This window comes from Rhinoderma darwinii, chromosome 6 (genome assembly GCF_050947455.1).
Source record: "Rhinoderma darwinii isolate aRhiDar2 chromosome 6, aRhiDar2.hap1, whole genome shotgun sequence".
Lineage (NCBI taxonomy): Eukaryota > Metazoa > Chordata > Amphibia > Anura > Rhinodermatidae > Rhinoderma > Rhinoderma darwinii.
Genome location: NC_134692.1, coordinates 54,212,577 through 54,227,047, shown reverse-complemented (window position 1 = coordinate 54,227,047; position 14,471 = coordinate 54,212,577). Strand labels below are relative to the sequence as shown.

General features: G+C 43.1%; 1 protein-coding gene across 1 annotated transcript in view; it reads right to left on the bottom strand.

The window, feature by feature from the left end:
• The window catches only part of KIAA2012 (KIAA2012 ortholog), a 151,585-nt gene that overhangs the window by 62,913 nt on the left and 74,201 nt on the right, over window positions 1-14,471 (bottom strand). Inside the window, exons 8-9 of the mRNA XM_075829745.1 lie at window positions 6,252-6,337; window positions 484-540 (exon numbers count right to left, since the gene is read on the bottom strand). Of these exons, the coding sequence (XP_075685860.1) occupies window positions 484-540; window positions 6,252-6,337 (143 nt within the window). The remainder of the gene's footprint in view (window positions 1-483; window positions 541-6,251; window positions 6,338-14,471) is intronic.

The window sequence follows — 14,471 nt, the reverse complement described above, 5'->3', positions numbered from 1 at the left end:
ACTATTATGGAATTTCTTTTTTTTTTCCATTCGCCTCCCCCACAAAATGTACCCCAAAATGGTTTAATTCAAAATATGACTCATCCCGCAAAAAACAAGCCCTCATACAATAAGGGCCTGCAGTCCCGTAGTCAACTATGCTATTGTTTCCGTGAAAAAACCTGAAACTTTACGGAACGGAAACCAACTGAAACGGAAGCATTACCATTGAAATCAATAGTAATGCAAACGGAAGCAATAGTTTCCATTCGGCTTTCCGTTCCGTTCTGTTCCTCTGATGAAATGGATGAAAGAAAACCCAAAATGGAACCCGAAGCGAATGTAAACAGGCCCTTACATCGATGAAAATCAGAAAATGTCTGGCTCTCAGAATGCAACAATGAAAAGACAAAAAATGATGATTTGTCCTAAAGACCCAAAATAGGTCAGTCCTAAGGTTAAAATTGTTGTATAATGCAAATATATGATCAAGTAAACACTCACTTCAACATTTTCCCCTTGCATGGCTGTTTCACTGATAGACTTCTTCCGTTTTCCTTTCTGCAAAACAAACAAATGTAAGAAAAATTGCAACTGCACTTCTAAACAAAAACAACAAAAATACATATTTGGCTCAAGCACAATCCAAAGGAAGCAGAGACTGTTCCACAAATTATGGTAATATATGGCATAATAAATCACTAGATTTCAGGGATACTAGAGGTCAGTAGGACAAACTTATTTTGTTGTAAGTACAAAATTGGCATGAGTGTAATCTGAGGACCTGGGCAGAGTACGGCTCCTGCAAATGAGTCGCAGCAAGGATGGTATGAAGCAGGAGGGTAGTGGAAAACTCAACTTTATTTGACCGGTGTCGATGCTGCGTACGGCAAGATCATTCAAGACTTCTCAATATGAGAGGCAACAGTCTTAGGCCGGATTCACACGAGCGTGTGCGTTTTGCGCGCCCAAAAATGTGGCGTTTTGCGCGCGAAAAATGTCCACAAAAGGTCCGTGTGTCATCAGCATATGATGCGTGGCTGCGTGATTTTCACGCAGCCGGCATCATTATGACACTCTGTTTTTATGTTTGGAAACAGAAAAGCACATGGTGCTTTTCTATTTTCAGTCATAGTTTTGACTACTGTAGCGCGCATCACGCGCGGCACACGGAAGTGCGTCCGTGTGCCGTGCGCGGTTTTCACGCACCCATTGACTTCAATGGGTGCGTGATGCGCAAAAAACGGGCAAATATAGGACATGTTGTGAGTTTTACACAGCGGACATACGCTGCGTGAAAATCACGGACTGTCTGAACGGCCCCACTGACTAACATAGTTCCGTGCGACGCTTGTGAAAATCACGTGCGTAGCACGGACGTATTATACGTTCGTCTGAATAAGCCCTTACACTCGGCTCAGGTAAGTGGATGATGGCTAGCTATCTTGCTTTCCTGTTGCAGAAAGGGCCAAAGGCATCCCTCTCTGATGCAGGGGTTAATCCAGCAAGGTAAGGCCTAGTAGGCCGCAATTAGCTAACTGTTTGACTTGCTTGCTGTCTGTGGAAAGACTTTTACCTGTACCCACAAATGCTGACATGACTCATGCACACGTTTACGGGGAGGCTCCTGCCACTCAGCCGCAACTTGTTCCAGAACCACAGACCCTCAGGCCCAACAAAATTGCCATCGCTCACTGCAGCTTGTGACAGCTCTCTAGACTCCACATTTTGCAGTAGCTCTCCAGTAGCTCAGCCTCTCTCTCTCTTTCTCTATCTGGTCTCTGCGCATCCCAGGATCTCTCCCAATCTTGCACCTGAACAATGAACCAGGATTGGCCGGAACACTGCTGTTCTATAAGATAAGCACCGCCCTTGGCGTCACGATACAGCGTAGCCACGCTCTGACCATGAGGACAGGATAACTTCTCACAGTTTCTGCTAAAGCATTCTTCTGCGATAGGGTAAACAGCTGCCATGAAGAGATGAACTTGGTCGGCCACAATGCTTAGTTAAGCCCTACTGTTCAAACGTCCATCCACAGGTATCATAGGACCCAGGGTGTGCCAAGAAAATATTCCCCACACCATTACTCCACCTGCATCAGCCTGAACTGTGGACACCTGACAGGAAGGGTTCATCGATTCATGCTGCTTGCATCAATCTTCTCTCCAATCAGCATGGTGCAACAGAAATCTGGATCGGTCTGACCAGGCGATGTTTTCCCACTGTTCAGTAATTTCATTTTTGCTGTCTTTTGTCCATTGGAGTCTTCTCTTTCAATTTCCCTTCGGCAACAATGGCACTAAAACTGGTCATCTGCTGTTATAGCCCATCCGTGCTAAGGGACGATAAGTTGTGCATTTGGACACAATAGTTGGAGCACTGGCGTTGTATTCGGTTACAATTTGCTTTACTGTGCATCGACTGTTCGTCAGAACGATTCTTGACATCCTCCTCTGACCTCTTTCGTCGACAAGTTGTTGACGTTTACAATGTTCCACTTTCGCCGGATGTTTTTCCTCGATCACACCAATCTTGGTATATTCTCGACACCATTGCACAAGAAAATCCCACAAGGTTGGCAGTTTTTAAAATACTAGCCCAGGCTAGTCTAGCACTGAGACCATGCCTCATTCGAAGCAGCTCAGATCACTCAATCTTCCCGTTGTAATGTGGATTCAAATTGAAACTGACCTACAGAAAACTTGCTCACTTGATTTTATGCTGGACTTCAGGATCACGTGTTTAATTTCCATACAGGGAAGCTCCAATCGTGAAAGGGCAGGTGTCTAATAAAGTTCAGTGTAGGTATATAGAATGCCACTACAGGCCAGATATACAGTAGGCACACGACCGTGTTTTTCTTCAGTATGCTATCTGCTTTTTTTGCGGATAACACACTGACCCAATAATTTCTATGGGAACACGCACACACATCAGTGTTTTTTGTGGATCCGTTATTTTTTTCTGCAAATTATAGAACATGTTCTATTCCTGTCCATTTTTGTGGATCCTTGCCATCATTCAAGTCTATGGGTCCGCAACAATAATGGACAGCACACAAAGACATCCGTGTGCTGTCCGCATCTTGCAGAGTCATTGCTTGGAAATGTCTGGGGAATCCGATCATGGGCGCCAAATCAGGATGACACTTGGAAACAACACGGCCATAACATACTAAGCAGTTACGGAAGCAACTTGGAGGCATTATGGACACAAATACAGACACTAGGATCTGTAGTTTGCGGCCTGATCAACGGCAACGGTGATGTGCATGAGGCCTAAAGGGTGGGAATTCTCCCACACACACTTACAAAAGGTTTATCAAAACTGTTGCTGGTGATGGGAACCATATTTATTAAACAATTTCACTATTTTTTGTGACTGTAAAGACATTAAAGATGCATTACAATTTTGTCTTTAGAAAGGGGTGTTAAAGGGGAGTTTATGGTGGGTAAGGGTTGTTTGTAACATCTATGTAACATATTTATTGATGTCTAGAATTTTGTTATAGAAATGTAGACTAATGGCTTCTTTACGGTGGCCAATTATCATCACAAATTGCTAGTTTCCGAGTGATCGTTGCTAGAATTACCCAATGTGAATACAGGAAAAGATCAATGATAAAACTATGTGATTGTGCTGTGACAAAAAAATATAATTATTGTTACTGACTGCCTTGTAGCGACATTTAGATTTACAATAGGCCTTGCTGCCTAGTGCAAGGATCTCATGAGAGCCACCACTATTTGGCAACAATGACGCTCTTCATCTGGCTGGGAGAAGCATCAACATCTACAAGATTCTCGGCAACGATTATCAAACCACTAATTGTTCATCGTTAGGATTGAAAAATCATTGTGTGTTATATGCACCTTAAATTCAAGAATGGAAAGAAGTGGTATAAAGCTGACGTCTATTGTACAATATTCCTTATTATTGGAGACATTTCTGATGATCCAGGCAACATTAAAAAAAATGTAAAAAAATTTGCCTAAATTATTGACAGTTTTTACAGAGCGCAAAAACGATTCTGTAAATTTTTAGATGATATGAATTTATGATGTCGGAAACCAAGTCATTTTTAAAGTAATTCAATTTCTGTTGTGAGCTATTTGTGGAAACTGCACTTTAAGGTACGTTCACACATAGCGAATAGTCTGCAGCTTTTCCATCCGAATTATAGGGCGGAAAAGCTGCAGCATATTACAGTAGCAGCAAAGTGAATGTAATTTCACTAATCTCATCCACATGCTGTGAAACAAATCAGTGGGTAAATTGACCTGCGTTGCAGATTTCCCCAATTGAGATCAATGAAGAAGTCAAAACCTGTGGCCATCTTTGTGAATTTTGCTGTAGATTATCTGCGTATCCGCAGAAAATTTTGCAAGTAAAAAAACTCCCCAAAAAACTCAATTTTCAGAATTTAAAACGAAAAAAAAAAAGACTTTACTCACTTCTCTTGGTGCACCCATAGCAACGTGTCTTTTTTATTAGTCAACCGTTTTCCGCAACAGCAAATCTTCCTGAAACGGTATATCTTCACCAAAATAAGCATGATTTGGTACGGATAGTCGGCTTGATTTACTTGTTATTTCTGGGTCAAATACGCTTCAGACTTTCCTGCAGTGTATCCGACCCATGTGAACATACCCTTAAAGAGGACCTGTCACCAGTTTATTCATTCTCTATCTCCTAACAAATCTATCAGGCGCTTTGCTGCTAAAACTACAGTGTAATTTGTTTTAAAAAAAACTTTTATTATTTGCGAGGTTATGAACATTTCTAAATATGCAAATTTGGGTCTAATAGCCAAATAGGAGGTGACTCTTTCTTTTCACTCTGGGCGGTGCAATGTTTTCTGTATGACGCTGTCCAATCAGCACACAGCTTCTCCCCCTTCCCTGCCCAGCAACACAGCGTGATCATACAGTATACAGCTTCCATTCCCGACTGTTTCCAACTGGCGATATCTCTGGTTGTGTCACAGCTAGAACTGCAATCCTGGTGTCATATGAAAGATTAGAATCTCCTCTTTCATATGTGTGGTCCACAGCCTGAGATATGGCTGTTTGAAGTGATCCCCTTCCCTCCAGCCTCAGTCTCTCACACTGTGTGAAGCAGCTTCATGCTGATAGGACAGCCTCAGAGGCTGTGAGGAGGCTCCACCTCAGGAGAATCGCTGCTGTCACCTCCCAGTTGTCTAATAAAGGCTCATTTACATATTAGGAAAAAAGCTCATAACTTTTAAAATAGTAAATGTTTTGGGACACAATTTTCACTATCATTATCAGTTGGACAGCGCCTATTAGATGAGCTAGGAGATAGGGCATTACTAAACTAGTGACAGAGCCGCTTTAATGATATATTAGATAACTGCATAAGTAGCAATTCTATTGGAATTTTCCATCAGAGCCCCAGAAAGACTGCCTATATTTTGCCGACGGATTTGCAGTGCAATCTTTGAGAATTTCAACTTGCCTGGAGTCCTGAATGTTATTAGTGAAATCACATATCTACAAGACTTAATAATATTCTATATATTCGGGAAATACTTGTAAGGGCTTGTCCACACGTAACAGAATTGCTGCAGAAAATGTCTGCAGCATTTCAGCTGCAGAAAAACCGCACCATTTCGTGCTTTTTTACGGCAGAAATGGTGCAGATTTTGTTGCGCTTTTTTCAATGCTGGGAGATGGTGATATCTCCTCTGAAAAACGCAGCAATTCAGTCCACTTTCAACAGCAGGAATTGACTGAAAAATACGCACCGCAGGTGAATTTTGGACGGACATTTTACGCAGCGCGTGGATGAGTTTGTTAAATCTCACCCACTTTGCTGCTACTCTATTCTGCTGCGTATTTTCCGTCTGCAATTCAAATTGCGGACGGAAAATATGCAGCAATTCTGTTACATGTGGACGAGCCCTTATGCATTTACTTAATGGGGTTTTCCAGTTACAAAAAATGTACGTCCTATCCTCAGGATAGGCCATCACACTTGTAGCCGCAATTCACCGTATTACAGCCTTCTTCTGTTTACTTGAAGGCTGTAATACTGTATACCATCAACCATACGCAGATAAGGAATAAGGGGGAAGCAGCGCTCGTACAAACACCGCAGCACCTTCAAAACAGTTGATTGGCGGGGGTGTCGGGAGTCAGACCCCCAATGATCAGATATTGATGGCCTATCCTGAGAATAGGCCATCCATTCCTGGAATTCACTCAAGTTAAAGTATATTTTTGCATCAGTAATATATTTGCTAATACCTTTCCTTTGCGATAGGGAGGTGTGGCAATTCTGTCTGAGGAGTCTGCAGGGTTGAGGAAAGACGGTGGATAATAACTGTCTTGCTCTGAAACAAAAGACAAGATGAGATCTTCATTATAAAGTCATAGAATATATTAAGTACCCATAAAACTTATTTACCTTTGAATTGGTAATGTTCTTTTTTTGTGTAAAAACATTGGATCACAACAGATTTAATTAGTCTTTATGTCAATGATCAACAGAAAAGTCTCATTAATGTAAACATTACTGAGTAGGGGGCACTAAGGGGGCAGCCTTACTGAGTGGGGGCACTAAGGGGGCAGCATTACAGAGTGGGGACACTATGGTTGCAGCATTTCTGAGTGGGGGCAGTATTACTGAGTGGGGGCACCAATACTTAGTGGGGGTTTTAAAGAAGACACAATTACTGAGTGAGGAGCACAAAGGGGGGCACTATTACTGTGTGGAGGCACACAAAAGGGCACTATGACTATGGGCGCACTAAGAAACAACTATGTGGGAAACTATTAAAGTGTGGGGCACTAGAAGGGGCAGCAAACTCTGCAGAGACGAGAAGTGGTCATGGCGTTCAAGGTCAGAGAAAGCAGAAAAAGAAAAGTTAACAACTCCAATCAGAGAAGATATCACCAGTGAGTCACTGAATATTGCTGTACTGTAATCACTGATATAAGGTCTACATTGTGCTTATACTTTTCTGAGCATCTGTGTAGAATTGGTATATGACCACTGTATGGTCTCTGTATGGTGATATTATTGGTTATATTGGTCTTGGTGGTAGTTATATGTGATGATGATGTGGAGGAATTATTTGGCCCTTATATAATGGTATTACATGGTAAGTGCATGACTATTATTTAGAGATATGCTATTGTGTCTACATTAGCGTTTGTAAGGGAGAAATAATTTGGGTGAAACGCTGATGTATCTATAGGTACAGATTTCATTATAAAGTAATAACCAGGGATAGTGTACTGATGAGTATCTAAGTCGATCATGTTCTATAAATTGTTTTATAACTATGCTATCTCCTATATACTTTTTGGGGTGGGGGCAAAACATATTCCTTGGGGCTCATGCCACTGATCTTTCCGGATACTAGCAACGCACCTGGCTTCATTCCTGTATGTCTTCATCCCATGAGGGATCTCTTCTCCCTTGTACCAGCAGATACTGATGCTGAGGAGTGTGTGACTCCCCCCTCTATCCCCTGCACAGTCTGCTGTGGTTGCTTCCTTCCCTCTCTCTTAACAGCATGTGTGATTTACCCCCGATGCGTACTCCTCCCAATCTACACTCTGATACTTACAGCCTGTGTGATCTGCCCTCCCTGAAAATTGGAATGTATTCCCCCCTCTGATCTGCTGTGTACAACCTACTCTCCTCCCTGCTGCTATCAGGGAGCAGAGAGCCTACACAGCCAGCAGAAGTGTGCTGTTGGATCTGTGTCCTCCACTGTGGGAAATTTGGGAGCTGTATTTGTTCAGATAGCCAGAATAATTTTTAGTTTAAGGCCCCATGCACACGACCGTAAAAACTCCCGTAATTACAGCCCGTAATTACGGGCCCATAGACTTCTATTGGCCACGGGTACCTCCCCGTATGCTTACGGAAGGTGCCCGTGCCGTTGAAAAAGATAGAACATGTCCTATTTCAGGCCGTAATTACGGCACGGGCAGCCCATAGAAGTCTATGGGGCTCCCGTAATTACGGGTGACTACTTGTGTGCACCCGTAATTACGGGAGCGTTGCTAGGTGACCTCAGTAAATAGTCACTGTCCAGGGTGCTGAAAGAGTTAAACGATCGGCAGTAACTGTTTCAGCACCCTGGACAGTGGCTACCGATCAGAGTATAGATAAAGCTGTAAAAAAAAAAAAAAGACGTTCATACTTACCCAGAACTCCCTGCTTCTTCCTCCAGTCCGGCCTCCTGGGATGACGTTACAGCCCATGTGACCGCTGCAGCCAATCACAGGTCAATCACAGGCTGCAGCAGTCACGTGGACTGCCGCGTCATCCAGGGAGGTCGGACTGGATGTCAGGAGAGGGACGCGTCACCAAGACAACGGCCGGGTAAGTATGAATTTCTTTTACTTCTACTCCACTGATAGAGAGAAGGGCTGCCGGTTAGTGCTGTGCAATTCTGCAGCCAAAAACGTGCCCGTAAATACGGGTGGAATACGGGTGACACCGGACCCGTATTTACGGGCACGGGTCCATAAATACTGGTGCAATATGGGTCGAATACGTGTGACCAAGGACCCGTATTTACGCCAGTATTTACGGGTGGACAAAAACACGGTAGTGTGCATGAGGCCTTAGGGTATGTTTACACGCAGTGGCGTAGCTATAGGGGTCGCAGCAGTCTCAGTAGTGACCGGGCCCACAAGCACACGCAGCGCGCTAATACAAAGTTTGTATGTGCCGTGATGCCGGCACTTCCTGGTTACGGGCATGGTTTGTTTAGACGTCACAGTCACATGGTATACTCAGTCTACCATGTGACCGTGACGTCACGTGAGGGGGCGTTCCAGCCACTGTGGAAGAGCCGATGCAGAAGAGCATGGAAGACTGCAGGTGAGCTGCAGAGGGGGCCCGTAATGTATGTGTGTTATATTGTACTGTCTGTTGTATTGTACGGTCTGTGTTTGCGGTGGAGAAGAGGGGGGCTTTAAATTACAGGCCCCCCTCTCCTGTCTCCACCGCAAACACAAACTGCACGACACAATACATTACAAACTGTGGGTCGCACTCCCCCTGGGGGGTCGTGTGAAGACCTCCGGGGGGTCGCGAACCACTCACCGAGGTCCTGCTTCCAACTGTATTTGCGTCCTCAGGACGCAGATCCAGTTGAATTTAATCCTGGAGCAAGGAGCTGACTGCTCCTTCCTCCAGTTATTCACTGCTGTGAGCTATTAGCGGCTCGGCGCAGACAGGCGCAATTTAGTGACGTCATCGCGCCTGTCTGCGCCGAGTCACTCATAACACAGGGCAAAGGAGGAGAAGGATCTCCTCCTCCACCCGTCGTGGGAACGGGGATAGGTAAGTAACTTTATTATTTTTCTATTATGCAAATATGGAGGGATTATACTGTATAAGGAGGGGGGCTGATATGGTGGCAGCTATGAGGGGGCATTACTGTATGGGAGGCTGATATGGTGGCAGCTATGCGGGGCATTACTGTATGGGAGGCTGATATGGTGGCAGCTATGAGGGGCATTATACTGTGTGGGGTAGCTAAGGAGGGCATTATACTGTGTGTGGGCAGCTATGAGGGGCATTATACTGTATGGGGCTGCTATGGGGGCATTATACTGTATGAGGGCATTTATGGGAGCATTATACTGTATGGGGCAGTTATGGAGGCATTATACTGTATGGGGCCGCTATGGGGGCATTATACTTTATGGGGGGCATTATACTGTGTAGGGGCAGCTATGAGGGGCATTATACTGTATGGGGCTGCTATGGGGGCATTATACTGTATGGGGCATTATACTGTATGGGGGAATTTATGAGGGGCATTATACTGTATGTGGTCTGCTATGGGGGGCATTATACTGTATTGGGGCATTATACTGTGTGTGGGGGGGGTAGCTATGGGAGCATTATACTGTGTGGGGGGCAGCTACGGGGAGCATTATACTGTATAGGGGCAGTTATGGGGAGCATAATACTGTATGGGGCAGTTACAGGGAGCATTATACTGTATGGGGGCAGCTACGGGGAGTATTATACTGTATGGGGCAGCTACGGGGGGGGGGGGGAGTATACTGGGGGGTCTGTTGGGCAAGGCGGCTGGCCATAGGCGCGGCTTTCAATGGGTTTTACGATGTTCTGTTCCCACGAGGTGTAATTTTACGCATCGCTGTCAAAAGACGGCGCGTAAAAAGACGCCTGCATCAAAGAAGTGCATGTCACTTCTTGGGACGTTTTTGGAGCCGTTTTTCATTGACTCCATAGAAAAACAGCTCCAATAACGTCCGTAAAATATGCAGAGAAAAACGCGAGTTGTTAAAAAAGTCTGAAAATCAGGAGCTGTATTTTGCTACTGCGTGTGAACATACCCTAATACATTTTATCAGTTTGTCCCTGACAGTAGGCTTTCTGCAGCTTGCTGAGTGATCATCAGCTGTGCTTACATGGCAGTTGCAGAAGTTGCACACCCCTAAGGCCGGCCCTAAGAATATAAATTATAACGTTTCTTAGAATAGAAGAAGCTATATTATTATTATTATTATTATTATTATTATTATTATTATTATTATTATTAATAATATCATTTATTTATGAAGTGTTAACATGACTAGCCAGGCTGAGGCTAAAACCACAGAGAAACATTGAAACACAGAGAATCATTAAAACGTGATTATTACACCTCCTGGACCTCTTCTTATATCTAATCTAAAACCCGTCAGCGCCCATCCACCGGCCCCATCAGTTTTTCTTCTACAGTCTTTCTGCAAGACCTGAATGGGATTCCGCTCTACCGGTTGGTGCTGCAGTCGCGGATAATTGACATTTGAAATGCTGTACAGTGTTGTGCCTGACATTAGCACGACCACACCAGGTGAGCGTACCCCTGTTTGCACTCTTTCCCACCCTATTGGCTATGAGCTGCTACGCTATAGGGCACAGTCAGTCTTTTTTTCAACAGTACATTGTATGGCCACCTTCAACAAAATACAATTGAGCAATCTTTAGTGTTGGTTTAAGGAAGAACTGTCATCTCTTCTGACGTGTCTATAATACTATATTATTACATAAATTGACAGCTGGGTGTTACCATTCCCCTTATCAAACGGATAAAACCCAGTTGTAATTTTAGTCATAGATTTCTAGGAGGAATAACAGAGGAATGGCACAACTTTGAGTTCTAAGAAAAGATACTTCAGAAATTTTATTTTATGGGAAATATAATTATTTACTAAAACACAAATGTCAGAGGTGGTGACAGGACCTCTTTAATGAGTACAACATGTTTTATATTTTTCCCTTTAAAGTGATTATTGATTTTGTGACAGAGCCGTGTCCAAAAATGCATTGGCAAACAGCATCTAATTTTGCTGAAAGTGCCTTCGTTTTTTCACTGCTGATTTTTTTATTGTGGTAACTTAGTGCAGCTGTTTGGCAGTTATCATGCGGTTTTGAATGCAGTTATGTGAACTTTTCAAGACTTTTCTGACATACTTTCTTTACATATGCAGGGTGCCAGTAAGATGACCCACAGTCTTTCAAAGTGGTCATGCATTAGAAATTCCAACATGTGGATTAGCCAGTGGTGTGACATAACGAATAAAAACAATAGGATGAATACCGCAGTCACCAATGCAAGTTAGCCGCATTACGTCTGACATAATAGACGGTTTTGTACTGCTACGTCTGGATAAAAAATAATGAACAACCATTCATTTACCTGAGAAATGAATCGCAGACTGTTATACATTTTCAAAGCACGCAAAAAAGACAACAAAGAACGCCCCCTTAACCGCACCATGTGAATATACCCAAAAAGTATCAGTCCCAGTAACAAGGGAGAGCAGCCCTGTATTTGAATGCTTTGTCACAATCAGAGGTGCTCCAGGTCTTGTAAAACACAGAATCTGATACTATTCACTTCTGCGTGAGTGGATTTTGTTGTGCGCTGTTGGTGCACGTCCAGGATTTTTATTGTTCTGCCCTTATGACGGAGCAGAACAACAGAAATACCAGGCACAGATGTGAACAGACCCTAAATGGGGCACTCGTAGATCACCTGATGCTTCTTGAGACCACCAGGAGTAATATAGGAATCAGCGCCGCTGTCTATAGTATTATATACACAGAAGGAACACCACTTGTCTTTTCTCTCTGATGTCCAGGTAAAACTGATTATTCATGTAGCTGTCATTTTGGTGTGGGGTTGTAAGACAACAGATCAGAATAAAGAAACTTTCTGACCAACAGTTCACTTCTCTAGCATACAAATACTTTCTATACAAGCAAATCTATTTTGGTACTTGGGACATGGAGTGATAAATCCAGAGCTGTAACGTAAAGCTCCTGTGCACCAATAAAAAAAACTGCAACGGGACACCCCAACTATCACACATCCTTAATAGTACTAGTCTAATAATAATAATAATAATAATAATAATCTTTATTTATATAGCGCCAACATATTCCGCAGCACTTTACAATTCAGACGGGAACATGTACAGAAAATATCAGACATTACATAGTGACAAAACTCATTTACAATTCAAACCTGAGGAGTGGGGACCCTGCTCGCAAGAGCTTACAATCTATGAGGAAATAAGGGGGACACAAGATGAGTGAGGATGCTGCTCGCAAGAGCTTACAATCGGAGGAAATAGTGGTGACACAAAATGTAAAAAAGTGCTTGTTCAGTATAATGGTCCAGCCATTCTTTTTTATAAACATAGGGTAGTACACATAAAGCTCTCATATGGGCAAAGGGACATTTTGGGAACCCCTATGCTCATGGGCATGTATTTCTTTCATTGTGCCCATCATCATTGTACAAAAAATAAAAGCAACGTTTACACCTGTTACCCCTCCAAACTGCTGTCTATGCATGTTTCTCACTATTTTAACCAATGAGCTGGCATTATTTTTTCTATCATTTCTGGCAGCAGTAAATCATTATGCATCTTGTTTTCCCTAGAAATCTGTTGCAACCTGCCCTATAGCTAACAGTTTATATGGAAAAGAATAAACTGTTAGGCCCCATGCACACGAACATGCTTTTGCGGCCGCAATTCCCCCGAAAATCCACAGGAGAATTGCGGCCCCATTCATTCCTCTGGGGCCATGCACACGAACATGGTTTCCACAGTCCGTGCATGGCCCCGGAGCCCGGACCGCAGAAAGAATGGGCAAGTCTTATTACGGCCGTGTTCTACGGTCCAGGCTCCATAGCAAATAATGGCCGCGGCCATGTGCACGGCCCGCGATTTGCGAGCGGCTTGCGGGTGACACTCCGCCCCCGTCTGACCCGAAAATCACGGCCGTGCACATGACTACGGTCGTGTGCATGAGGCCTTAACTATATATGCTGGTCAGATGGAAGCCTGGACTTTATTATCCATTTTATATATTTGTTCTCTAATCTTAAATCTAATGATGACTTATGTAACACTGTAACTTTTGAGATGTCTCACCGCAAACTAAAAAGATACTTCCTCTTTCTTAGGCAGACTATGAATCTGCTCACGTAGCTAAAAATATGATGATTCTGAGCACGTAGCTAAAATATATGATCACTACAATTAAAACCAACCATGTGATATAATGTATACGTGTTCTTTTCTGATGATTCCAGGATAAAATCCCTTTAGAGAAGGAGGAGACATGGTCAATATTGATTGGATAGACTGAAGGCCACGACCCTTCTTATGTGATTAGAAAGGAAGACATCGCCAACACCCCTTTTAATGATATATAATCTATGTATTGTTTGCTAATAAACTAGAGAATCTGATTGCATTTACAAAATGTGTGAAGTGTGTAGTTTCTCTCCGATGCATCATCAAGCTCTCCCACATATTTGAAACCAGATAAGAGACTACGAGATCCAGTTGATGACCTGCCTAGACTGGCTTTAAGTTCTGCAATAAGAAGTCAGTAGTTACTGGACACAGGTCTGGCGTATCAATGGTTAGCACTGTTGTCTTGCTGTCCTGGGTTCAAATATGCAGGGAATATGTATGTTTTCTATGTATTTGTGGGGGTTTATTTACTCACTCCAAAAAGTGTATATTGAGATTGTGAGTGTACATTGCTTGAGAATATATGGGTGCTATATACCCTTCGATCCATGTTACACAGAGAATATTTAATTCAGAATATAGGTTATTAACTGGTCTATGTGTATGAAATGTAATACTGGCACTGTAGTGCCCAACCATTGCCACTAGAGGGGAGTATTACACAGTGACAAATACTTGGGTTCCCTTGGGATTAGTTTATCCAAGATGAAACCAGTATATGCAGAGACAGGAACTTGCCACGTTTCCAAAAATACAATATAAAAGAATTGTTACATGTTATCATGGACTACTAATGAATACAGATTTGTATGAGTAGGCAAACATGTTGAATACTGTCAAAAGCGTGCCTGGCTTCCCTTTACCAGGGCAAAAGATGTAGTTTGACGCTGTAGCCCTCTATCTAAATATCCTGGCCAAGGCAGAGTGGCT